The sequence below is a fragment of the Loxodonta africana genome, chromosome 2 (genome assembly GCF_030014295.1).
Source record: "Loxodonta africana isolate mLoxAfr1 chromosome 2, mLoxAfr1.hap2, whole genome shotgun sequence".
NCBI classification, from domain to species: domain Eukaryota; kingdom Metazoa; phylum Chordata; class Mammalia; order Proboscidea; family Elephantidae; genus Loxodonta; species Loxodonta africana.
The window spans coordinates 196,625,186-196,652,841 of NC_087343.1; the positions used below are offsets into that span (position 1 = coordinate 196,625,186).

The following is a 27,656-nucleotide window of genomic DNA, read 5'->3' on the forward strand; positions in this document are numbered from 1 at the left end:
ATTACTGCTTCATTTCTTTTTAATGCTGAATAGAATCCATTATATCGATAGACCGTATTTTGTTTATCCATTCATTAGGTGATGGACATTTGGATTGTTTCCAGTTTGATTTTAGGACCCCTCACGCCCTTTGCACCATCAGAGTCTAATTGTGAATAATTCTGGTATCAACATTTGTGTATGAGTTTTTGTGTGGATATATGTTTTCATTTCTCTTGGGTGTATACCTAGGAGTGGAATTGCTAGGTCATATGGTAACTCTCTTGAACATTTTGAGGAACTGCCAAACTGGTCTAAAGTGAGGACGGCCCTGAGTACCCAGAACTTGCAGGTGGTATCTGAAGGCAGGGCAGTCTTGCAGTCTGTTCTCTCAGACTTTGCAGTTCGGCAAACTCCATTGCAGTTGTCTAAACTCATGTAGTCAATGATAAAAGGGCCGATGCATCAGGAAGATATAAAAATTATTAATATTAAAATTATTAAACATTGTTAATGGCATCACAATGTATGTGGGGTCCAGTTTCTCCACATCTGCACCCACACTTGTTATTATCATTATCTTTATTATAGCTATTCTGCTGAATGTGTAGTGATATCTCATTGTGGTTTTAATTTGCATCTTTGTAAAGACAACAAATATTGAACCTCATTTCATGTGCTTATTTCCCATTTGTATATCTTTTTTGGTGAAAAATATATTCAAACCTTTTACTCATTTTGTAATTGGGTTTTTTGTCTTCATATTTTTGAGTTGTAAGAGTTCTTTATGTATTTGGATGCAAGGATGTGATTTGCAGATTATTTTCTCCCAAACTGTGGCTTTTTTTTTTTTCCATTTTCTAAATGGTGCCTTCTGAAGTGTAAAAGTTTTAAATTTTGATGAAATTCAATTTATCAATATTTTCCCTTAGGATTATGCTTTTGGTGTCATATCTAAGAACTCTATCTTAACCCAGGGTCGTGAAAATTTTCTCTTTTTATTCCAGAAGTTTTATAGTTTTAGCTCTTACATTTAGGTTTATGAACTATTTTGAGTTAATTTTTGTGTAAGATATGAGGTAAGGGTCTAAATTTTCTGCATTGGGTTATCTAATTGTCCTAGGACCATTTGTTGAAAAAACTGTCCTTTCCCTATTGAATTGTCTTGACGCCTTTGTTGAGAATCAGTTGACCATAGATGTAAGGATTTATTTCTGAACTCTCAAGTCTGTTCCATTCATCTTTATGCCTATTCTTGAGGCAGGGCCACAGCCTCAATTACTGTGGCTGTACAGTAAGTTTTGAAATTGTTTGGTGATTCAGGGGTAGAATTCTTACATTCCACCCAGAAGACTCTAGTTCAGTTCCCAGCCAGTGCACATCACACACAGCTACCACCTATCTGTCAGTCAGTGCAGGCTTGTGTATTGCTATGATACTGAACAAGTTTGAGTGGAGCTTTCAGACTGTGATGGACCAGGAAGAAAGGCCTGGTGCTATACTTCTGAAAATCAGCCAGTGAAAACCCCTGGATCACAACAGCCCAATCCCCAACTGATCATGCGCATGACGCAGGACTTGGCAAGGTTTCCTTCTGTTGTGCTTGGAGTTGCCGTGACAGCAGCTAACAGCAACAGTATCCTATTAGGTCCTTTCATCTGCATATACATTTTAGGATCACCTTGACATTTTCTTTTGGGGAAAACAGGCTGAGATTTTGATAGAGATTGCAGTGAATTTATAGATTAACTTTGAGAGAATTGCAGTCCTGACATTGTTGAGTCTTCCATTCCATGAATGTGGAATGCCTGTCCATTTATATGTTGTTGTGTTGTGTGCTGTTGAGTCGACTCTGACTCGTAGCAACCCTATAGGAGTATAGGTTAGGAGTATAGAAGTATCCCTATAGGATACCGGATAGGGTATCCAAGGAGCAGCCAGTGGATTAGAACTGCCAGCCTTTTGGTTAACAGCTGAGCTGTTAACTATTCTGCCACCAGGGCTCTGTCCATTTATTTAGATCTTTTTAATTTTTTTCAGCGATGTTTTTTAGTTTTCAGTGCAAATACTTCTTCTGTTAAGTTTATTCCTAAGTATTTTATTATTTTTGATGCTATTGTGAATGTAATTATTTACTTCATTTCATTATCAGATTTTTCATTACTCTTACATAGAAATTGATTTGTACATATTGATCTTGTAGGTTTACATATTGATCTGGTAGGTGTGTGTGTGTGTGTATGTGTGTATGTGTATTCTTTGGGATTTTCTACATATAAGATCATGTCATCTGTGAAAAAAGACAGTTTTACTTCTTCCATTCCAATCTGGATGGATTTTTTGTTTGTTTGTTTTAGCTCTGTTGCATTGGCTAGAACCTCCAGTAAAATGTTGAATAGAAGTGGCAAAAGTAAATATTCTATCTCAGGGAAAAGCACTCAGTCTTTCACTGCTAAGTATGGTTTTAGCTGTGGGCTTTTCATACATGCTTTTTATCAGGTTGAGGAAGTTCCCTCCAGTTCCTAATTTTGAGAGCTTTTATGATGAGTAAGTGCTGGATCTTATCAAATGCTTTTTCTGTATCTAGTAAGGGGATCATGTGGTTTTGTCCTTTATTCTATTAATGTAGTGTATTACTTTAATTGGAAACCCTGGTGGCGTAGTGCTTAAGTGCTATGGCTGCTAACCAAAGGGCCTGCAGTTCAAATCCACCAGGCGCTCCTTGGAAACTCTATGAGCCAGTTCTACTCAGTCCTATAGGGTCGCTATGAGTCGGAATCGACTTGACGGCACTGGGTTTGGTTTTTATTACTTTAATTGGTTTTCAGGTGTTAAACTAATTTTGCATGTACTTGGTCATTTTTTTTTTTTTTTGGTCATATTCTGAATTATATGTTGCTGGATTTGATTTGCTAATACTTTTAAAGGATTTTTACTTCCATGTTCACAAAGGATATTGGTCTGCAGTTGGTTTTTTGTTTTTATTGTGTCTTTGTCTGTCTTCGACCCCTGGTGGCGCAGTGGTTAAGAGCGCAGCTGCTAACCAAAAGTTTGGCAGTTCGAATTCACCAGCTGCTCCTTAGAATTCCAATGGGGCAGTTCTCCTCTGTCCTGTAGGGTTGCTATGAGTCAAAATCAACTCAACGGCAATGGGTTTTGTCTGTCCTTGGTATCAGGGTAATACTGGCTTCATAACATGATAGAATGAGTTTGAAAATGCTGCATCTATTTTCTGAAAGAATTTGTGAAGGATTAGTATTATTTCTTCTTAAAATATCTGATAGCAGTCGACAGTGAAGCTACTTGGGCCTGGCTTTTTCTTTAATTCAATTTCTTTTCTTGTTTTATATATATATATGTTTAGATTTTTTTGTTTTGTCAGTTTTGATAATTTGTCTTTTGAGGAATTTATCCATTTCCTCTAAGTTGTCAAAATAATTGTTCATGATATTCCCTTATAATCTTTTAAATTTCTATAGAGTTGGTAGTTCTCCTTCATACCTGATTTTGGTAATTTGTTTCTTCCCTATTAATTTTCTTGGTCAGTCTAGCTAAGGTATGTCAATTTTATTGATCTTTTCTAATTTCTTAGGGTGGCCAAAACCCATTGCTGTTGAATCTATTCCAGCTCATAGCCACCCTATGGACAGAGTAGACTGCCCCTTAGGGCTTCCAAGGAGAAACTGGTGGAGTCGAACTGCCGATCTTTAATTGGAAGCCGAACTCTTAACTACTGTGTCACCAGGGCTTCTCTTAAGGTGGAAGCTTATGTTATTGATTTGAGACTATTTTTTGTTTAAAACTATAGATTTCACTCTTAAGCACTCCTTTAGCTGCATACCATAAATTTTTATATATTGTGTTATATACTCAGTTATGTATTCGGTTCAAAATAATTTCTAATTTGCCTTATGTTTTCTTTTTTTGGCCCATGTTGTTCAATTTCCACATATTTGGAGATTTCCCTGATTTATTCCTATTGTTGATTTCTAACTAAATACCCACCGTATTCATAAAATATTCATCGTGTGAGTTCAGTCCTTTTAAATGCAGTGAAACTGGTTTTATAGCCTAATATATAGTTTATCCTGTAGAATGTTCCAAGTGTGCTAGAAAACAATGTATTCTGCAGTTGGTGGAGTGTTCTGTATATGTCATTTGGGTCAAGTTGGTTAATAGTATTGTCCTAGACCCTTGCTGATTTTCAGTAGTTGAAAGTGAGGTATTGAATCTTCAGCTATTATTGTTGGTTTGTCTGTTTTTCCTTTAAATTCTGGTTTGTTTGTTTTTGTTTTTATTTTTTCTCTTTTTACATGTTGAGTCTGTCGTCAGGTGCATATACATTTATAATTTCTATATCTTTCTGATGTATTGACTCTTTTATCATTATGATGGCAAGGACTTTAGCCAGCTGCAAAGTCTTAGGGAACAGCCTCCACAAGACTGTCCTCACTTCAGACACCGGCTGCAAGTTCAAAGGCCCCCACCACTGCTCTCAGTTTTGATGTATCTCTAGAAAAAACTCACTGAAATCAGGAAAGCAGTATACTTATAAGTACAGTTTTATTATAGCAAAAAGATACAAATTAGAACTCGCCAAAGGAAAAGACACATAGGGTGGATTCTGGGAGAGGTCTAAGCACGGAGCTTCCGATCATCATCTCCCTGTGGAGTCATAGACAGCATTGCTTCCTCCAACTATAGTGTGTGGCAGTACTCACAGAGTGTTGCTGACCAGAAAAGTTCGCTTGAGCTTTTGGTGTTCAGAGTTTTTACTGGGCCTCAATCAAATACTACCCCTGTAGCTAATGTTTAGTCTCCAGCCCTTGTTGGAGGTTCAGGCTAGTACTTTTAGTCTTCAGTTTCTCTGGAGCTCAGAACTGATAATGGTGTGTCTCAAATCCCCCATCATAAATCACATTATTAGACTGTCCAAAGCTCCCAGGAAAACAAAGACTCCTATCAGGAAGAACATTCCAGGGGCTACCTCCCAGTAGCCAATAGCAGAGGCCAGACCTCTCTTTGGGTAAGATTAATTCTTATTTTATACAGTGACATGTCCCTCTGTCTCTAATAATATTTCTTGTCCCAAAGTCAATTTTGTCTGATATTAATATAACCACCTTAGCTCTCTCATGGTTACTTTTGTGTGGTATATCTTTTTCCACTCTTTATTCTCTACCTATTTGTGTCTTTGAATCTAAGGTATATCTCTTATAGACAGCAGATAGTGGAATCTTGCTTTTTTTAATCCAATCTGACAATCTCTTGTTTTGAGTGGAGTATTTAGACTATTCACATTTAATTATTGATATGGCTGGATTTACATTTTCCATTTTGGTATTTTTCTCCTTTTTGTCTTCCTCCTTTACTGGCTTCTTTTGTGTTATTTTTTAGTATACCATTTTAATTCCTCTTTTGATTTTTTTTTTTAACTTTTTTTAGAGTTGTTTACTTAGTGGTGCTCTAGAGATTACAGTATGCATCTTAACTCATCACAGTCTACTTCAGATTAATACTAACTTAATTCTGGTGAAATATAAAAACATTTATCTAATATAGCTCCATTCCCTTCACTTCCTTTGTGCTTTACCATATTTTTATGCAGATAACACACACCTTCCACATTTGTTTGCCAACTGCAGCGTCCCCCACGAGGTAGTTTTGTAAGTACACTAGGCTGATTTTTTTTGGACAGCAACATGTGAAAAAAAAAATTGGGCAGCAGCACTTATGAAAACAATTTGAGGGGATAGGGTGTGGTTGGCAAACAGATATAGAAGATGTGTGGCAGTGGGTGGGTTTGTGTGTTATTTGCATAAAAATATGGTATTGTTATGTATGTTACATGTATGTTATGAACCTAAAGATACAGTGTCATAATGATTGTTTTATTTTATACAATGTTGTGTCTTTTAGTTAACCCACGTATTTACCATTTCCAGTGCCCTTTATTTCTTCCTGTGGATCCAAGTTACCATCTGATTCACTTCCTTTCAGGCTGAAGGGCTTCCTTTAGTATTTCTTGTAAGGCATGCCTGCTAGCAATGATTTTTTATTTTTAATGTCTTTATTTTTCCTTTGTTCTTAAAGGATAGTTTTCTTTTTAATAGCAGCTTTATTGATACATAATTTACATACCATAAAATGCACCCTTTTAAAGTATATGATTCAGTGGTTTTTAGTATGTTCACAGAGTTGTGTAACCATCACCACTATCTAATTTTAGGATATTTTCATCATCCTGCAAAGAAACTTGTACCCATTAGGAGTCGCTCCCCATTCCCCCCAACCCCCGGCAACTACTAACCTACATTCTGTTTCTATGCGTTTGCCTATTCTGGATATTTCACATAAATGGAATTACACAGTATGTAGCCTTTTGTGACTGGCTTCTTTCATTTAGCATAATATTTTAAGCATAGTTTTGCTAGATGTACAGTTTGTGGTTGACAGTTTTGTTCTTCATCACCATTTTGAATATGTTACTCCACTGCCTTCTGTTCTCCATTGTTTCAGATGAGAAATTAAGTCATTAAGTACATTGTTGTTTCACTATACATGATGAGTCATTTTTCTCTTACTGCTTTCACAATTTTCTCTCTTTATCTTTCACAGTTTGACTATGATATGTTTAGGTGTAGATCTGTTTGTGTTATCTTATTTTGAGTTCTTAGTGATAAATGTTTTTCATCAAAATTGGGTAAGTTTCAGACATTATTTTTTCAAATTTTTTTTGTCCCTTTCACTCTCTTCTTCCTCCTGGGATTCCCATACATTGATGCGGTTCCACAGGTCTCTGAGGCTCTGTTCATTATTCTCCAGTCTTTTTTAACTCCCTGTTCTTCAGATTGGATATTTTCTATTGATCTGTCTTCGGTTTCACGGATTCTTTCTTCTGTCATTTTGAATCTGCTGTTGGGCCTCTTCGTGGATTTTTCATTTTCATTTATTGTATTTCTCAACTTCAGAATTTCCATTTGGTTCTTTTTTAACATGTATTCTAAGTAGGAAACTTTTAGCATTACATCATTAGTCCCCTTACATTTGCATTCTTCATGCCTTTATCAAATTATTAAAATTTAAGCCTCTTGAGACCATTAACAGTGTGTATTCACAAAATAGGTAGAAGTGCTAAGACTAAGTGACCTTAATGGAACTAACTGTTCACTTAATTCTTGTAGACCACCCTGCCCATTGGACTGTAATGCTTAACCAACCTGAACCATGGGCAGGTAATATCCAGCCTTCTCTTCCTAGAATCTTTTGTCGTTTGCTATTTTCCAACTATACCCATACCTAGAAGCCCACTGCCTCTGGATAAGCCATAATAAGCTGGGTAGTAAATAAGTTTCATCTTTCTCTAAAGACCAGCTGCACTCAATTAGTGAATTTCTAAAGAGATGAGTTGAAAATTCTAAGGCTATATCTAGGCCCAAGGAATAGCAGGTCATAGATCAGCAATGTTCACTGTTCACTTTTGGAATATAGGAGGTGTTTTAGACATTCCGTGACCTGCCCTTCTGGCCCAAAGTCATCCTAAGGCAACTTTAGGCACCCTAAGTCACTCAAAGACAGTTGTAACCTGGATTAAAGTATCATGATCATTTTGTCTCCCAGATACTGCTTCTCCTAAAATTCTTAAGTTTATGAGTTAGCTTATTGTCCTTCACTAGCTCTCTCTAGCCCTACTTCATTGACCCTGTTAAAATCAACCTATGCTTCATAATCTAGATTGCATCTCTCAATATATGCCCCATACATCTTCTAGTTGGCTACAGTATGGATGCAAACTAGATTCTTCCAATCAGATACCATCTCATCAGATTCGGAAGGCAAAAATGCAGTGAAGACTATATTCCTGTGCTTTTGGATATTGTTGCTGTCAAGAAAGATCATGGAACTATGAGATCTTACTTCATCCATGTTCCAGCGTCTATTCATAGGTCGAGAGGCAGGTTAATTGACAGCGGAGGCCCCTTGCTTCCAGCAAGTCTGCAATGGAGACCTCAGAGACAGCAGCTCACCTTTTAGAACAATAAGGTGTTGTTCCTGGAAGCCCAACCTGGGTATCCATTCTTTCAGCCTCTCTAATGATTTTCTAAGCACTTTTATGTCAAATCTTTTCCACTGTGGAAAGGGTGGTAGTTGGTGGTTGGATTAGAGTTGTGCCTGGATATCAGGGTACAGGGATGTGCGGTCACCCCACTTTCTCAGAATCCTGATAATTCATATAGGTTCTCCTTCCCTCTGCCAATTCTTATAGGGCGGGACTACCTTCAACTTCATAAACCTCTCATGGTTGTTATGGGTCAGGAATTCAGTAAAGACTTGGCTGGACAGTTCTGCCTTGTAGTCACGTATGACGTTATAGTCAGATGGTGGCCAGAGCTGGAACAGTAGGGGAATGGAGCTCCTAGGGGCTGGCCAGGCATCTCTCTTTCTCCATGGTAGTCTCAGGACCTCTCCATGTGGTTTTCATGCATAGAATAATAGAATGCTTTGGGCTTCCTCACAGCTTGGTGGCTTCAGAGCAGTGAAACTGCTTACGTGGTGGCTAAGGCTTTAATAGCATTTGGTTCTTTTTTATAATTTTGCCTGCCTTTGTCTGTATTGTTTAATGGTCAGCCAATGATTGGACAGAGTTTGTTTTCAAACACCTGGAACCAGTAAGGCCTCTGTCCTCTGCTGTTGGATCTGTACGTGAGTATGGAAGCACATTCAGAGTTTGGGCCACGTTGAAATCTGCCCTGGCTTTTACTTTGCAGTGAGCCCTTTTGCATCTCTTATGCACATGTATGCAACCTCATGATTGGCCAGGAGTGTGTGGCTAACTTGGACCCTCGCAGGTCTTCACTGTCATGCAGTCTCAGCCAAGGAACTGCTCGCCACAACCACACTGCAACCTCAAGTTAGTAGAGCTGTGGCCCTCCCTGCTCACCTACCTCTGAGATCACCACTTCCACCAACAATATTGCTGGGTATGGGCATTATCCACTGCTCGAAATCGAGTGAGTCCCCCTTCTACTGGGAATCTACTGGTTCTCATAGCCTGCGCCATCCTTTCAGAACCTTATCCCAACTGAATGCGAGGGATGATGGGAGCAGACCCAGGTGAAAAAAAGTTCATACCCAAAGTCCAGCAGTTTCATAAGCATAAACACTTCTCAGATTGTTGTATGCCTCTAGTCAATTTTCAGAGTGCTGAAATGGTTTTTTCAATTTTGTGCAGTTTAATAGTTGCTTTTGGTGGAATGGATAACTAGAAGCCGCACTCCTCTGCTCATTTTCTTTTATATTCAACTTCACTTCCTTTGCCTGACTTCTAAATTCAGAGGCTCCTAAAACTCAGTACCAGGCCATCTTTTCTTCACCACCTACTCTAGGTGCTCTCTTCCAGCTCCACAACTTTAAATGTGCTCGATATACTGATGATTCTCAGTTTTATATCTCCAGCTCTGACCTCTCCCTTAAGCTCCATCTTGAATCTCCAGCTGAGTATTTGACATCTCTACCTGGATGTCTAATAGACCACTCATTTAGCATGGCCAAAAGAATACTTCAGTTTCTCCTCCAAGGCTGTCTGCCTTCAGTTCTCATCTCATGTACTCTCGAGTTCCTGTAGCTTAAATTCAAAACTTAAGATTTATCCTTGATTTCTTACCTTCACCCCCACACCCAATCTGAGAGATTGGGTGTCTCATCTACGTCCAGAATATAATTCCAAATCCTCCACTGTTCTCCATCCCCATTGCCAACCTGCCTAGTTAAAGCTTCCATCATCTATTGCCTGAAAGACTGTGACAGCTTCGTTACTCTTCTCCTTGCTTCCATTCCTGTCCCCGTACAGACTGTTCACTCGACAATCAGAGTAATCTTTTCAAAATATAAACTAGGTCTTGTTGTTCCCTACTGCATTAAGAATAAAATCTGTAGTTCATGCCATGAACATGCCAAACTCATCTCTACTTCAGAAACTTAGCACTGTTTCAGGTTGGACCACTCTTTCCCCAGACTTTCTTGTATCTGATGCCTCCTCAGGGTGGTCGTCACTGCCCCCACTATTCTGTATCACTTATTCTTGTTTTTGTTTTTCCTTCATAACATTTTTTACTCTCTGTCACTGTCTTGCTTATTTATTTACTTTATACCCTGTCTGTCCTCTTTCTGGTCTGGCCCCAGGCTGGCATATAGACAACTCATTGTGAGTGCAGGTATGTAGAATGTGTGAGTATACAGTGCACCCGGAGAATGGCCTCCAGCAGAGAGGTGCAGGTCGTTCATTCACCAGATACCCACTAAGCCCCTGCTGTCGGTCAGGTATTGTACTTGATACTGGGGATACAAAGTCATAAAGGACATGATCCCTGCTTGTTTATTTTATAGGGAACCAAATTCTGAATATTCTTAAAAGGCAACCCCATGTCCTTTACTAAAACAAAATCCAGACTATCTAGGCAAGGAGGGGATAGCTGGGCTCTGATTCCTGTATATCATCTTCCCCATTTAGGCTTCTCATTCTGAGGTACTTCCCTTATACCCCTCCCGTTTTTTTTTTTAAAGCACTGGCCGGAATGTATTCATAGATCGCCTTCCCTCGGTTTTTCTGAGCACAGCTGAAGCAGGCAAGGCCTTTCACAAAAATTTACTAAACAGTGTAGAAGAAAAATGGAAAAATAAACAAGAATCCTCAAGGGCAGAGTAATAGCCTGCCACCTCAGCCCTTCTGCCCAAAAGGACTGGCATAGGTAAACTTTTGATCTTGTGGAGTTCACACCGAGGAGACCTCCCTCCAAGGCTTTTTCATGGTTTTTTGGTTGAGACTAGGAGATAGTAGACTTGTCCTCCCCTCCCAGAGGACTCTGCCTCAGATTATCAGTGCCATGATGGAACTTATGCCTTGGGTCCCTCCTCAGAGAGGAAAAGCTTTGTTTTCCAGGCCAAACAATTAACCAGAGGTTAACACCATGTTTCCTCAAGTGTGAAACTTATGTCACGTTAGGTGATTTAGATGTTTCAAAGTCAGATCAAGAACAGAAAAAATTACTCCCTTTTCAAGTCTTTCAGTCCTTCTGATTGTGTCAGTGGGGGAGTCTCAGTTGAGTGCTACCATGTCTTAACACCGCTCTTTAGCAGTTGTTCTCCTTTTCTTCCTCTTAAATAGAGCTCTAAGCCTCTGGCATCAGTACCTGGCTAGAATTGTCTCATTTTTATTGTATTTGCTTTTATTGGTATCTTCTTAAGATACTAATCTAAAGATTCCTTTTTAAAAGAATTTATTAAGTAGGGAAAGTTGCCTTACGTAAAATTATAAAATAAGTAATAGTATAGTTTGTGTGGAGTCCCAGGGTGGGACAAACAATTAAGCACTCGACTACTAAGCAGAAGGTTAGTGGTTCAAATCCACCCACAGGCGCTCCAGAAGAAAAGCCTGGCGATGTACTTCCAAAAGGTCACAGCCATTGAAAGCCCTTTGAAGCACAGCCCTGCTGTAAAACACGTGAGGTCGCCATGAGTCAGAATCAACCCTACAGCGATTGGTTTAGTTTTATAAGTGGTATGACAACATAGCATGAGCCATAAAGTTAGGAGGGGCTGAGTGATGAGGTTTGCTGATACAGTAGTGTGGCAGGGGTTCAAAGACCATGCTGTTAAGGCAGATGTTTATTAACTCAAAAATTTTGTATTTTCCCCACTGTAGTGGAGCACATGATCCAGAAGAACCAGTGTCTCTTCACCAACACCCAGTGTAAGGTTTGCTGCGCCTTGCTCATATCCGAGTCCCAGAAGCTGGCACATTACCAGGTATGCCTCCGAGCTCCAGAACGACTTTACTTTCTAGGCCCCAACTTCTCCCTGGCTTGCACAGGAAAGTGTAATTCCTTCTTAGCCACCCAGACATTGCCTCGATGCATGTTGGTTTGTGACTTGAAGGTTGACTTAACTGCTCCGAGTGTCATCTCTCCCATCTCAGTCAGGACCATTATGCTTGTATCTTCCCTTACAGCTTCATGTAGCAGGAAGTATGAGCTTCGGCTTTAAACAGACCTAAGTTTGAATCACAACTCTGCTACTTATTTTGGGCAAGAAACCTCACCATCTTCAGCCTCAGTTTTTTCATCTGTAAGATAGGGATGATAATCATTTTCTCACAGATTGGTTGTGGAGATTAAATTGGACAGCATGTAAAGTGCCTTGCACAGAATAGAAGCTCAATAAGCTAGGCTTCTTCCCCCACCCTCTTCTCATCAGAAGTTTTTGTAAGGAGGAACCATATGAAAATCTAGTGTTTCTGAGTGCCTTAGGTATGAAATGGCATTTGGCTATCTTTGATCTTTTTTCCTGGGTTCTTGCAGAGCAAAAAACATGCCAACAAAGTGAAGAGATACCTAGCAATCCATGGAATGGAGACATTAAAGGGGGAAACGAAGAAGCTAGACTCAGATCAGGTAATACAGCTGCCATGTTGAGACTGCTCACTTCCTGGTGAAGCCAGCAGGCAGAATGGTGTGGTGGAAAGAGCATGGGCTTTGGAGTCAGACCAACTTGGCTTCAAATCCTGGCCCTGCTGTGTGACTTGGACCTCGATTCTTCCTTTATAAAAGATGAGGATGATAATACCTTTTACAGCTTTTCCAAACTAAAATGAAAGAGGGTTTATAAAAAGCACCTCACACAGAGCCCGGCACATAGTAGGAGCTCAGTAAATGGAGCCCAGTGGTTTGTTGAGCAGGACAAGAAGCTGCCCATTTATTGCTCAAGGAGAGAGAGTGAAAGGGAGCCAGTCTGCTTGCTTTCTTGAGATCCAGGGAGAAATGCCAGGCTCAGCACTTGACTGTTTTAAACAAACAAATGGGAGGAATGCCTTTCCAAATGCCTGCTCTGATTGAGATGTAATCACATTTGCTTTTTGGCTCAGAAACAATGTGAGAATTATGCTCAAATGATACCCCACCCCAGAGAGAGTACAATTATTTTTATTCCTCGAGAAGCTGTGCAAAGGTCAGCAGCCCTAGGCTCTGTGACCTGCTGCTGGTTGTGTGACTTTGTGTAACCTCCCTAAAATGAACCTAATAATCCCTGCCTCTTAAGGGTATTGTGAGGTAAAGTTCCAGTTCCCAGTAGATGCTCTGTGAATAGGAGCTTACTTTACAAACTGTTTCCTCCTATTATAGTAGCCACAGGTTTGGAAGGGCCTTGCTCATCTCTTCTGTAGATTCCCTGGAATTATCCTCTAGTGGCCCTTCTCCTTATGATTTAGAATTTAGGAAGACAAGAGTCTCAGTTCCCTCACTAGTCAACTCTGTGACCCTGGGCAAGTACCTCTTGGTGCCTTGGTTCCTTCAACTCTTGGGGTGGTCCAGTGATAAAAATGAGACGACATATATGGAAGGATTTTTGAAAACTACAATTCTATGTTTGTAAGGGGTTGTTAACATCCAGCCTCACTCTCCTTCCTGATCTAGGTAAATGATTACTATGTTACAGCAGTGGTTCTCAATTGGAAGCGATTTTTGCCCCCAGGGCACTTTGGCAATATCTGAAAACATTTTTGGTTGTCACAGCTTGGGTTGTGTTATTGACATGTAGTGGATAGAGGCCAGGGATGCTGCTAAATATCCTACTGTATACAAGACAGCCCACAGCAAAGAATCATCCAACTCAAAACGTCAGTAGTACCAAGGTTGGGAAACCCTGTCTTAAATACTGTATTCAGAGATCAGACCTTTTCAGACTTTGGGAACCCTTAATATAGGTATGAAATACATTGTTTTCTAATCTAATCATAATCAGCAAATGAAACCCAGTGTTCTGCTTGCTCAACAAACCCTGAGCATCTCCTGTGTGCCAGACTGAAGCACAGTGCTAGGGCTAGGAGATAGGTCAAGCAGTCCATGCCCAAGTGTTGTACTTTAGTTCACATAAAAGCCTCCTAAGATATGACAGTGGCAGTTTAGGGTGAGAAGTGGTATGCTAGAGGTCTGTTTAAAGCACTCTAGAGATATAGGTGAGGAACAAGATTAATTCTTCCTGGAGTACATGCACATTAAGGGCTTGATATTTGTTTGTTGAATGATTTTCTTGAATGAAGGTCTCCTAAAAGAAATTATTTTAAACTGGGCCTTGAAGGCTAAACAGGCATATGCCAGGCAGGCAAGGAAGGAAGAGCATTCTAGGCAGCAGGAATGGCCCAAACAAAGCAAGCAAGTATCAGAGAACAAAGTTGGGAATGGTGAGTAGAGATTGGGATGAAATAGCTGAAGATTAACCCAGAAGGGTAGGTGGGGGTCAGCTTGTAAAGGGGCCTTGGATGCCCATCCTCCTGTGGGCAGTGGGAAACCATTGAAGATTTTCTGGCTCAGCAGTGGCATGATCAGACCTGTGTTCTCTCTCCCAACCAGAAGAGCAGCAGAAGCAAAGACAAGAACCAGTGCTGCCCCATCTGTAACATGACCTTTTCTTCCCCTGTCGTGGCCCAGTCACACTACCTGGGGAAGACCCACGCAAAGAACTTAAAGCTGAAGCAGCAATCCACTAAGGTGGAAGGTACTGGTTTTCCTGAGTAGTGCTATATGGGCCGGGTGCTCTCAGAAATGCTCACTGGGGCCACAGACTTAGAGAGGTTGAATTGCTTTTGTGGAGCCCTTAAAAATATCAAAATAGACCCAGCTTCATTGAAATGTAGCCTGAGTTGTGCTCACCTAACCTCCCTTTCTTTATTTACATCAGTTTCCCTCAGTAGAAGCTTCTTAGCCCCGAGCTTTTGTCCTAATAATTATAACTCAGGAGTAGCAAGTCCTCAAGGCAGTGCACACAGGGAAAGCATCCTGTCTCCTACCTCTCCCACTTAGATTTGATGCCCCAGCATCCCCCTGCCCTTATCACCATGTGTTCTAAGTTGAAAGCTGAATCCTTGTCTTTTACAAGTGCTAAGGTTACACCCGGTTCACTTTTATCCTCAAAAACCGCCTGTTCTCCTCAAGACAAGGGACTTAACCTTTCAAAGCAGAATACTTCAGTGCTGCTACTATTGCCCAGCAAGCTGTGTCTGCAGCTGCCGTGAATCATTCTCAGTGCAGCGGCTTCTAAAGTAGCCCTCTTTATCTTGTCACCAACTGGGGCTCAGCCCTCACTTTCATCTCATTAACTCCTGACTTTCTGGGGTATTTAATCTCCAGTAACTGCAATTAGTGAATTGAAATTTCTGCAAATGAAAGTTCTTTGATCTTTATTTAATTTTTTCTTCATAATTGTTGCTTCTCTCTTTGCCTTGGAACAAGGAGCATACTACTACTTGTTCTTTTTTTATATATTGGCACTCCAAGATACCAATGTTTTGAAAGACCTTTGAAGATAGGTTGCAAAACCACTCATAATTACACCCTCCTTATCATACCCAAATCCAGTTATTCCTGGTATGAGACAACAGAAATGGGCTTTGAAGTCACAGAGACCTAGTTTTAAATGCTGACACTGTTATTTGCCGTCTTTGGGACTTGACTTCTTTGTGTTAGAGTTTCCTTACCTATGAAACATAGATAATACTCTACTTCATAGGTGGTAAGGACAAAATAATGTGTATAAAGCACCAAGACTGTAATAGATACTCAGTAAATGACAGCTACTACTGTTATTTTTGTCATTATCACCATCATCAAGATAGCCAGTGAATGCATCCCTCCATAAAATGTGGTAGTTGGTAAGTATCTACCACCTGGAGGATGTCATTGGCCTTGTTTATGGTTCATTCATTATTAAGCTCTAATAGTGCTAATTGCTTTTGTTATCTGTAATGATACAGAAAAGATTAAGTATTAGGCCAAGGGAACTAGTTTAGGAACAGAACTTTATAAGGTCACAGACTTTCCTTTCCACAAATGAGAAAGGAATACCTATGCCCAGGAATGCCCTGGCCCTGGAATATGCTCAGTCCCAAAGACTCTACAGTCAGGTTGTTTTCTATATTCACTTTCGGCTTTGCCACATGTGAATATGTTTTTACATAATCCATGTACCATTTGTATTCTGCTTTTTTTCTTTTAATTTAATTTTATAGTTTAAGCATATTTCCATGAGTTTATAACTATACTTCTGAAATTAAATAAATTTTTCTAATGCAAAAATAATATAAGCATCTTATGGAAAATATAGATAAATGGAAAGAAAAGTTACCCGTAATTTTCTCATTATCAGAGATGACTACTGTTAACATTTTGGAATACTGTTTCTCCTTTTAGTCTTCTGTTATGTGTATGTGTATGTGTCTGTGTGTATATTCAGTTTATTTTATATATACCTAGGTTAAATCCATGCATATGTGCATATAAACATAAAAAATAGACTACCTGAAATAACGTTATTGTCTTTATAAAAATGGTGCATGCTCATTATGAATAATTCCAGTTCAAATCATGCAAAAGGTACAAAGAAGAAAGCAGAATATCACCCAACTCCTTCCACCATAGAGAAACAATGTTAATATGCTGGTGACTTTTCAAAATACCAGTATACACATATAGCTTGTGCATATATCTTTTAATAATGATATCATATCATATATATAATTCCTTTTTATACTGTTTTTATTTAATATTTTGCCATGTTATTAAAAACTATTTCATAAGCATTTTTAATGACTGCATCACATCCCATCATACCACAGTTAACTGTTTCCCAGTGTTGAACACTTAAGTTTTTCCCCTCTCTCCTTTTCTTGGTGTTGTAAATAACACTACAGTGAACATTGCTACAGAACACTCTTCATACTTTAGGCTATTTCCTGAGAGAAGACTTCTATAGCTCTCATTTGTATTGGATGACTAATAGCTCATTAAGCAGTTCCACCAACTTAACCATTTATCTGAGATGCTTCTCTTCAGTATCTTTTAAAGTACTTTTATCCCTTAATGACCATTATTACCCCTTTTCTGATATAAAAAATCTATATTCGTTGCAGAAGAGTTGGAAAATACAGAAAAGTACTCTTTAACTGTCAGCTTTTGATCTTTTTTCCATGCATAATCTGTGTTTTTTTGGTTGTGGTTATATAAAATTGAGGATGTAAGAAACATTACTTTAACACCCCTCTTTCCACTCAGCAACATGTACTGAATATTTTCTCATATTATTAAATATTCTGCAACATGTACATACTTTTCAAATGACTCCGTGAAACAAAAATCAGTGGCCAGGGAAATTGAGAGCCTTGGTGGAGCAGTGGTTAAGTGCTCAACTGCTAACCAAAAGGTTGGCAGTTCAAATCTACCAGATGCTCCTCGGGAGAAAGATGTGGCAGTCTGCTTCTGTAAAAATTTGCAACCTTGGAAATCCTGTGGGGCAATTCTACTCTGTCCTACAGGATCACTATGAGTCCAAATTGATGTGATGGCAGTGGGTTTTGGATATTGGAAAACTCCTGTGGGGAAAAGACAGAAAGTTTCTTCTGGATTGCTAGAAATTCTCAAAACCTCCCTGCTGCGGTGGTGCAGGGCTGAAAGAGCATCGAAGCAGCCTGTGCCATCTTGCCTGCCTGGGAATGCTGCCAACTCCTCCCCCCACCAACTAATAGGGGGCCTGGGCCACATCATGGGGACTTGTTAGTGAGCTGCATTATCCGGTTTATAAGGCAGCCGGGTACGGCCTGTAGACAGCCTCAGGAAGTAAGTTGACCCACAAGAGGCTCACACATATGCCCACATCAGGCTCCGATTAGCCAGGCTTGTTGACCAGAGTCAAGGACATTTTCCGAAGGTGAAAGCAGGAGCTATAGCCCTTAGGTCTCGTTGCCTTACTCTGACAAATTGGCATAACAAAGAGGGCATAGGCTTTAGGGCCACACAGACCTGGGTTCGCTCACTAGCTACACGATCTTCGGCAAGCCACTTCCCCCTCAGTTTTTCTCTATAATGTGGCAAAATGATACCAACCTCATGGGGTGGTTATGAGGGTCAAAGGGAAAAATATATGTACAAAGAATGTAACTAAATGGTAATGGCATCCTCTTCTCTCCCCCACTCAGGCTGGAAGGCAATATGGCCTGAAAGGTGTCCGTAGTACGAAAGGCCTTTTCTAAATGACTGTGAGCTCCAGGGCCCCAAGCCCTCAATTTCTGCATCTGTGCGTTGTCTTCCAACTCTCTAGGATACTTTGAGGATGGGAATAAAATATCCAAACTTTTTGTCCCACTTGTATCAAGTTCCAGGGAATTCTGAGATGAAAAGACTGCAAGTATATATATCCCCGCTCTATTGTAGTTTGGCCACTTGATAACAGAAGCTCAGAGCCTCCTCAGAATATGAGACAATCAGAACTCATGTGCCTAAAGTAGTTAAAGCTGCTGAACGGAATAGCTGGTCTTTGGACTCTCCCATGTCTTCCCAGCTTCCCCAGTTAGAGAAGGCGTTCAGTGTGTCATTCACACAGGCAGTGCCACATCTGCAGGTGTGACTAACTAGTGAGTCCAGCCTTTCTTTCCAGTCAGCATACTCAAAAGCCTGGCACCTTCTGGGTTTTTCACTGTTACTGTTTGAACTCTCTCGCCTCAGCTTTGTTGAAACACCTTACAAACCCTTTTCTTGTGGCCTCCACCTTAGCCTTGCACCAGAACAGAGACATGATAGACCCAGACAAGTTCTGCAGCCTCTGCCACGCGACTTTCAACGACCCTGTCATGGCTCAACAACATTATGTGGGCAAGAAACACAGGAAACAGGAGACCAAGCTCAAACTCATGGCACACTATGGGCGGCTGGCGGACCCAGCTGTCACTGACTCATCAGGTGAGGGGGCCCCGCTTACATCCAAAGTGGACACCAAGGGGGCTTGGAGCAGGGCTTGGCTCTCCTGACCAGCCAAGGCTGTGCTTTTCCTGCTTAGGTCTTCCAGCAGGCATTGCAAACTCAGGTGCCTACAGAAGCCAGATAGGAAATGTAAATGAGCCAGAAAGGGGCATGGTCAGCTGGAGCATGCGTGACCCTTCCGGTCAGCTCTATGTGGTATTCCCTTGTCCTTCAGTTCTTCAAGAGAATCTAGAAAGTCAGATTTGAATAGGATCTAATTTTTAAATGTGCAACTAATTTCAAAACATGTTTAAACCCTGTGTAAGTCAAATACTTCCACAAGCCAGTTTGGGCTAAGGGCCACCAATTTGCAACCTCTGATTAAACTCACTAAGTATTCTCAGGGTACCTGCTTCCTCAGCAGGAAGGTCTGCTCGTATCCCTGGGATAAGAATATTAGGCTGTTTCCCTGACCTCAAGATGCTAGTCAGCATCATAGGAGTGAGAATTCACAGAAAGTTAGGAACCCTTCCCATCACAGTAACTACTTGTAGCCTATAATACCCCAGAGAGAGGGAGTATTATCATTTTCTCTTTCAGTAAATATTTGTTTAGCACCTACTGTGTTCCCTCACTGGGGATACAGTAGTGACCAGCTGACACAGTTCCTGTCTCACGGAGCTCACATGAGCATTGATGTTGATTCTCAGGGCTCCCTCGGGCAATGATCTTCCTCCCCGGGCCGTGGAGTTGAGGCCCCCACAGCATCCAGGTGTGGAATAACTTGGTCTCAGAACACTGCTGCCCAGAGTCATCTGTGCTTTTCCCACAGTCATGGAGAAGATGAACACTCAGATGCTATAGATGTTATATGCCAAATATGGGGAGAGAGGGATCATGCCTCTATAATAACTCTGCAGACACCAAAGGCAGCCATACAACACAGGCCATCCCTGAGCTATGCTGACACAGATGAGACAGTGTGAAGCAGCAGCTGGGAAGCAAGGGGAGAAGACTGCAGGCCAGATCCCTCCCGCAAGGTGTCAAGGATTGCTCTTCCAATGCCACTGAAGGACCCTGCTTTATCCTCTTCCAAAAGGGAAGGGGTGGCTAATACTACTCCCACATATAGGCAGTGACATCCCCATTTAACAGAATCTCATATGCTGAGAAAGCAGCCCTGGTGGCACAGTGGTTAAAGCACTCTGCCGCTAACCAAAAGGTCGACAGTTCAAGCCCACCAACTGCTCCACGGGAGAAAGATGTGGCATTCTGCTTGCCGTAAAGATTTACAACCTATGGATCGGGTTTTTTTTTTTAAACAGAGTCAGTATGAGTCAGAATCAACTCAATAGGAATAGGTAATGGGACAGAGGAATGTAGAAACTTCAGAACCCAGTTCCTCAGAACACTTCTTCACAGTGACCTACTTTGGCCTGTGATTGATACGCCAACATTGCATTCCAGCTGGCATGACCAGGGTTCCCTTGCAGCTGACCCTTCTTCCCAACAGCATCCCCTGCTTTACTGGGCCCAGCCCTGGTGATTTCCTCATCTCTTGTCCATTGGCAGGACTCAGGCACTGCAGATGTTTTGACTGCTTATCTTGATTTGTATCCATTCTGTCCTTTTATCTCAAGCGAAAACTTCCTTCTTGAATCCACCCACCTCCTCCATTTGTCTAAGGCTAAATTACCCACATTTACAGGCAGTCCCTGGATTATAAATGAGTTCCATTCCTGTCTGTCCTTAAATTGAATTTATACGTAAGGTGTAAGCCAGTCTGTCTTTAAATTGAATTTACAAGTAAGGTATAAGCCAGAACAGTTAAATATGGTTCTTATCTAACATCAATTAGTCAAATGTTTTGTCTTAGTATATGTAGTGTACCTTTCTATCCATAAAAACATTGAAGAAACACTTCTAGATACACTAAAACATCTTTAATCAATAATAATAATGTTTTGATGCCACAGCAAAGTAGCAGCCATGTTATTAGGAACCATTGTATGTACCTTGAATTTTTTTTTTAATTGCGAATGGTTCTTTATTTAGTCATTTTTGTTTACAATTGAAGCTCTGGGCATTCAAAATTATCGTCCTTGCCTGTGAGCTTCACCAGAAAAAGTTTCAACCTTGTGTTCTAAATGAACTTTTGTAAGCCGGCTGCCAACCAGTTTTACATGGATTCTCTTACCCACGATTTCACGTGGGAAGACCAAGTCTTCAAGGATTGCATCATGCACGGCTGTCAGAGTACAGCTCCTGGGACGCTTCTACTTATTTTTTGTACGACTTTTTCGAGTTGGTTTGGGCAGAATTCTCCTCTGAGCAATAAAGACAATTTGCTTTCCACTGAACTTTTTCTCCAGTTCACGTACTAGCCTCACTTGGATTTTCTGGAAAGACTTCAGTTGAGGAACGGGAACAAAGATTATGATAGCTTTCCGACCACCACCAACTTCAATTTCCTTGGCTGCGGTTATATTCAGTTCCCTCAACTGAGCCTTCAGGTCCGAGTTCATCTCCAGTTCAAGGAGCGCTTGAGAAATGCCAGACTCGAATTCATCCAGCTTTTTGCCATTGGGTTTTACAATCTTTGCGCTTGAACTGAACGTGGCCTTTTCCTTGCTTACAGCCGGCGTAGGAAGGGCTGTACCTTGAATTTTTAATATAATAGGCTTTCTGGGGTTGGTTTGTAACTAGAGGTTGTATGTAAGTCGAATATTTGTAACCTGAGGACTGCCTGTAATCCTAGGATTTAGCCTTGAGCCTTTTTTCTCACTCAAGGCAGCTGACTGGTTTACATATTAACAAAAATCTTTCATGAAAACCTAGGCAGAGGGACAGGAGGATCATGCGCCCCCCTGGTATTAATATACACATTCTAATTTAATACCCGCAGTATTCCTATAAGTAGGTATGACTATCCCATTTCACAAATTCATAAGTTGAGACTCAGAGTGTCTTGTTGAAGGTCATTCTGCTGTTCGTATAATGCTGATAAGTGGTGGCATCAGTATGGGTCTCTACTTAGACTCCTTCCTCCTGCCTGGAAGTTCTGAGTGTCTTTAGCAGGAGGCTTTGTGAGTACAGAATGTCCAGCAGAGGTGCTGAGCCACTCTGACCCGTTATAGAGGTAGGATGTTGACCTAGGATAAGCAGGCAATGTTAACGGACAGGGATGCTGCCTTAGTGAAAGATTTAGATTTGTTAGCAGCTTGGCTTCTACCTACTGGCCTCAGTCAAAGCTTGTTCATTCATCTAGTCGGTCATCTAACACTTAGTAATGGCTGCTGTGATCCAGGCCCTAGGCTAGGTGCTTGTCTTAGTTATCTAGGGCTGCTATAACAGAAATACCACAAGTGGATGGCTTTAACAAAGAGAAGTTTATTTTTTCACAGTAAATTAGGCTAAAAGTCCAAATTCAGGGTGTCAGTTCTAGGGGAAGGCTTTCTCTGTCTGTGGGCCTTCTCATCAATCTTCCCCCAGACTAGGAGCTTCTCTGTGCAGGGACGCTGAGTCCAAAGGATGCGCTCAGCTCCCAGCACTGCATTCTTGGTATGAGGTCCCCATTCTCTGCTCACTTCCCTTTCCTTTTTATCTCATGAGAGGTAAAAGGTGATGCAGGCCATACCCCAGGGAAACTCCCTTTACATTGGATCAGGGATGTGACCTGGTTATGGATAGTGTTACAATCCCACCCTAATCCTCTTTAACATAAAATTACAATCCCATAAGTGGAGGACAACCACACAATACTGGGAATCATGACCTAACCAATTTGACACATTTCGGGGGGACACAATTCAATCTGTGACAGTGCTCTCACATACTGCCTCATTTAAGCCGCACGACAACTCTGTGGTACAAGTTTTATTACTGCCATTTCACAGATGAGGATATTAGGATCAGAAAGATGAAGTGATTTGCCCAGAGTTCCATACTAGGGAGGGGCAGAGCTAGAGCCAGCCTTGAAAACCCAAGTTGATTTCTGTGTTGGGACCAGAGAATAGTTCCCAAAGGGCTTATGGCAACTGAGGATCTCTTCAGATGTAAGAGGCAAAGGCAACTTCTTCCAAGCAGACCAAACAAGTCTTGGAGTTTGTGTTATATGCCAGATCTCACATTTTTCTCATAGGTTTACCCAAGAAGGCCAGAACTAAAACCTGCATGTCATTTGGGCAGTGTCTTAGGCTGGATTCTCTAGAGGAGCAAAATCAGTAAAACGTGTATATCTATAAATATATAAAAGAGAGAGATTTATTTCAAGGAAATGGCTCACGCAGTTGTGGAGGCTGTCAAGTTCCAAATCTGGGGGTCAGGCATCAAGCTGGAGACCTCTACAGATTCACGTGGTTGCAGGGGCTGACAAATCCAAAATCAGCATGTTAGAAGGCAGGCTGCTAGCTCACATTTCAAGAAACGGAGGTCACAGGATGACAAGTCAGATACAAGATAGATAGTGAGCTTTGCCAGAACATCCATATATGTTGTATGCAAGGCACACCTTCGAAGAAAGTCCACTCTCAACTGATTGGCTGCTCACATCAGATCACAAAATGGAGGATAATTTACATACTACCTGCCAAAGGACTGAGAATCGTGGCCTAGCAAAGTTGACATATAATCTTAACCATCACAGTCCACCCCTTGTCAACTTGGCAGCTGTACACATCTGCTTAAACCATATACAATCTGTAAATAAAGACAATTATCAAGTCAAACTTAAACCTAAGATGATACAACTAACATGCATACAGCTGAAAACACAGTAGCCTCATTTGCATCATATATTTTTTATGTATATATATGCATATGTATAACAAAACAAGGAAGAAATACTCAAAACGATTACACTCCTCGTTTCTGCAACTGGTGACATGGTCATAGCTGGTATTTAGAACTACCTTCTTAAACTATTCATTTCGTATTCCCTTTGCCTTCAGCAAGCACCTCAGCTGGTTGTGGTTCTTTGCCTGGTAGGGTGACCCAAACCTTCATTCCTGAAGAGTCTGGTAGTAGTAGTCATGTTGGAATTGGGTTGGTGTAGTTTTCCATTTACTTTAATCACAGGGCATAGTAGTACTAAGAGACATCCTGAGGGATCTCCTGTATTCCAGACATACTGTTCTTTACCTCCATTTTGTGATTATGAACCCAATTTCCCCTTGATAATCAGGATCAGTCCACCAGCCAATATGATTACTCCCTTTGCCTGTTGATCGAGGGGCAGAAGGAGCCCAAAGTGGCCAGGTGGCATTCTTAATTTCTTGTTCTATGGAATCAGTGTTGTGTCTCCTGGCAGGAGCATTCCTCCCTTTGGAACTAAGACCTCTAGACTCACAGACCATATGGTTGTGGGAACAGGAAGCAAAAATTTTGCATATGGGAGCACTGGTGGAGGCAGAGCCAAGATGGCGGAATAGACGCTTCCAGCGAGCCCTCTTTACAACAAAGACCCGAAAAAACAAGTAAAATGAGTATATATGTGACAAATCGGGAGCCCTGAGCTTCAAAGACAAGCTTATATAAAGAACTGAGAGGAGGAAGAGACCATTGAGAAGCGGAGAGGAGTTACCGGACCTGAATCACGGGGAGCCCTCAGGCACCGTTCCCAGAGCAGCGGTGGCAGTGGGCTGGTACTAGCGTTCGCCCGCAGTTTCCTCAGGGAGAAGCAGCCAGCCACACAACCTGCTCACACCTCTGGAATCTGAGCAGAACGGCACTCTCGGCAAAAGCTAAGTACTTGCGTATATTTTATCGCGCCCCCCCCCACCCCCAAGCCAGCTTCAGCAGCTCAATTCCTTGGGCCTGAGATAGGCCCTATTGAGCACCTAGAGCCATCCCCCTGGCCTTGGGGAAAGAAAAAATTTACAGTTGGGGGAAAAGATAATTTGTCAGCCCCACTAACCGGGGGACCTCAGGACAGAAGCAGCTCCTGTCCAGTCATAAACTGTCCATGGACTTTGAGCACCTTTCCCTTCTGCATGGAGCTGTATGGGCCTATTCCAGGAGAATAGGCCCTTGCTTGCAAATTCCAACCATTTCAGCTGTGTGGTAGAGATGTGGGTGTTTGATGTTTGACATTGCTTTGCCTGTTAAACAAGATCCTCACCTACCCATATCAGGGACCTAAGGGCTGGTAGCTCCACTCAGGTCACCCAGCCACCCGCGACACAGGTCCGAAGATAACTGGTACCTCCCAGTCCTTACAACCAAAAACTTTGGGTGCCCATGGTCCGTCTGGAGAACCCACCCACCTGCACACTCTAGGGAACAGGGACTCACTTTCCTCAGAGACACTCAGAGGTTGGTTCTTAGCTGCCTGCCTTGTTCACACCGTGACCCCCTGCTGCAATCAGATACCAGTATATACGCCAGTCACCCCTGCCCCTCTAAGACTGTAGGACAGAGCCTGTACCACACACCTGATGATCAGCTACCTGGAAACCTGAGCTGAATTCATACAAGAAAACTGAATGGACTCCTAGACTGATATACCTGATAACAGCTCTAGCCATCTGGGGACAGAACGTCACAGCTCCAAAGGCGAAAATAATCAAGCCAGCTCACTCAAGCAACCCATAGGAGTATACCAAAACAAAGCAAGAAGCTACAACACAGTAAGCAAGCATAACCTAATACAATAACTTCTAGATGGCTTGGAGACAACAGTCAATATCAAGTCACATAAAGAAACAGACCGTGATCACCTCAACAGGCTCTCAAAACAAAGAATCCGGGGATCTTCTAGATGAAAGTGCATTCCTGGAATTACCAGATGCAGAATACAAAAGTTTAATATACAGAACCCTTCAAGACATCAGGAAGGAAATGACACAATACGCAGAATAAGCCAAGGAACACACAGATAAAGCAATTGAAGAAATTAGGTTATTCAGGACCATAATGAAAAGTTTAATAAGCTGGAAAAATCCATAGACAGGCAGCAATCAGAAATTCAGAAGATTAACAATAAAATTACAGAAGTAGAGAACTCAATAGAAAGTCAGAGGAGCAGAATTGAGCAAGTAGAAGCTAGAATTTCTGAACTTGAAGATAAAACACTTGCCACTAATATATTTGAAGAAAAATCAGATAAAAGAATTTTAAAAAAATGAAGAAACGTTAAGAATCATGTGGGACTCTCTCAAGAGAGATAACCTACGAGTGATTGGAGTACCAGAACAGGGAGGGTTAACAGAAAATACAGAGAGAATTGTTGAAGATTTGTTGGCAGGACTCTTCCCTGATATCATGAAAGATAAGAAGATACCTATCCAAGATGCTTATCGAACTCCACATAAGATCTTAAAAGAAAGTCGCCAACTCATAATCAAACTTGCCAAAACCAAAGATAGAATTATAAGAGTGGCGAGGGATAGACAAAAAGTCACCTACAAAGGAGAGCCAATAAAAATAAGCTCGGACTACTTGGCAGAAACCATGCAGGCAAGAAGGCAATGGGATGACATATTTTAAAAATTAAGAGAAAAAAATTGCCTGCCAAGAATCATGTATCCAGCAAAACTGTCTCTTAAATACGAAGGTGAAATTAAGACATTTCCAGATAAACACAAGTTTAGGGAATTCATAAAAACCAAACCAAACCTACAAGAAATACTAAAGGGAGTTCTTTGGTTAGAAAATCAATAATATCAGGTATCATCCCAAGACTAGAACAGTGGGCAGAGCAACCAAAAGTCAACCCAGACAGGGAAATCCAAAAAAACAAAGCAAGATTATTAAAAAAGAAAAATGCTCAAAACAGGGTAACAACGATGTTCTTATATAAAAGAAGACAACATTAAAATAATACAGAGAGACTAAGAAATGAAATCATACACCTTCCATATGGAGAGGAAGATATGCAGATACAAAGAAATAAAAGTTAGCTTTAAATCTAGAAAAATAGGGGTAAATAATGAGGCAACCACAAAGGAGACAAACTATCCTACTCATCAAAATAAGATACAAGAAAAAAATAGAGACTTACCAGAAACAAAATCAACAACGACAAATATGAGGAAAGGGGCAATATATAATCTACTCAGCACTTAAAAAAAGAAACTGTCAACAACACACAAAAAAAAGACTTCAAAATGATAGCACTAAATTCATAACTCTCCATAATTACCCTGAATGTAAATGGACTAAATGCACCAATAAAGAGACAGAGTGGCAGAATGGATTAAAAAACAGGATCTGTCTATGTGCTGTCTACAACAGAAACACCTTAGACTTAGAGACACAAACAAACTAAAACTTAAAGGATGGAAAAAAATATATCAAGCAAACAATCAAAAAAGAGCAGGAGTGGCAATATTAATTTCTGACAAAATAGACTTTGAAGTTAAATCCATCATAAAGGATACAGAAGGACACTATATAGTGATTAAAAGGGCAGTACACCAAGAAAATATAACCATATTAAATATTTATGCACCCAATGTCAAGGCTGCAAGATACATAAAACAAACTCTAACAGCATTGAACAGTAAGATAGACAGTTCCACAGTAATAGTAGGAGACTTCAACACACCACTTTAGGTGAAGGACAGGACATCCAGAAAGAAGCTCAATAAAGGCACGGAAGATCTAAATGCCACAGTCAACCAACCTGACCTCATAGACATATACAGAACACTCCACCCAACAGCAACCAAGTATACTTTCTTTTCCAATGCACGTGGAACATTCTCTAGAATAGACCACATATTAGGTCATAAAGCAAGCCTTAGCAGAATCCAAAACATTGAAATATTACAAAGCATCTTCTCTGACCATAAGGCCATAAAAGTGGAAATCAATAACAGAAAAAGCAGAGAAAAGAAATCCAACACTTGGAAACTGAACAATACCCTGCTCAAAAAAGACTGGATTATACAAGACATT

At 40.9% G+C, this 27,656-nt stretch overlaps 1 protein-coding gene and 1 pseudogene across 3 annotated transcripts in view; one reads left to right on the forward strand and one right to left on the reverse strand.

Moving 5' to 3' along the window:
- The window catches only part of ZNF346 (zinc finger protein 346), a 58,622-nt gene that overhangs the window by 3,421 nt on the left and 27,545 nt on the right, over positions 1–27,656 (forward strand). For 2 of the 3 annotated variants that reach the window (XR_010321027.1, XM_003404682.4), the window contains exons 2-5: positions 11,681–11,784; positions 12,336–12,428; positions 14,382–14,526; positions 18,573–18,758. Coding sequence is in view for 2 of the 3 variants with exons in the window: in XM_003404682.4 (XP_003404730.1) it covers positions 11,681–11,784; positions 12,336–12,428; positions 14,382–14,526; positions 18,573–18,758 (528 nt within the window). In the remaining variant the exon portion in view is untranslated. Of the gene's footprint in view, positions 1–11,680; positions 11,785–12,335; positions 12,429–14,381; positions 14,527–18,572; positions 18,759–19,468; positions 21,223–27,656 lie in introns of those variants that run through there. The other variant, XM_023551766.2, reaches the window with a different exon arrangement.
- LOC111751793 (small ribosomal subunit protein eS7-like) lies at positions 20,586–22,022 on the reverse strand (annotated as a pseudogene).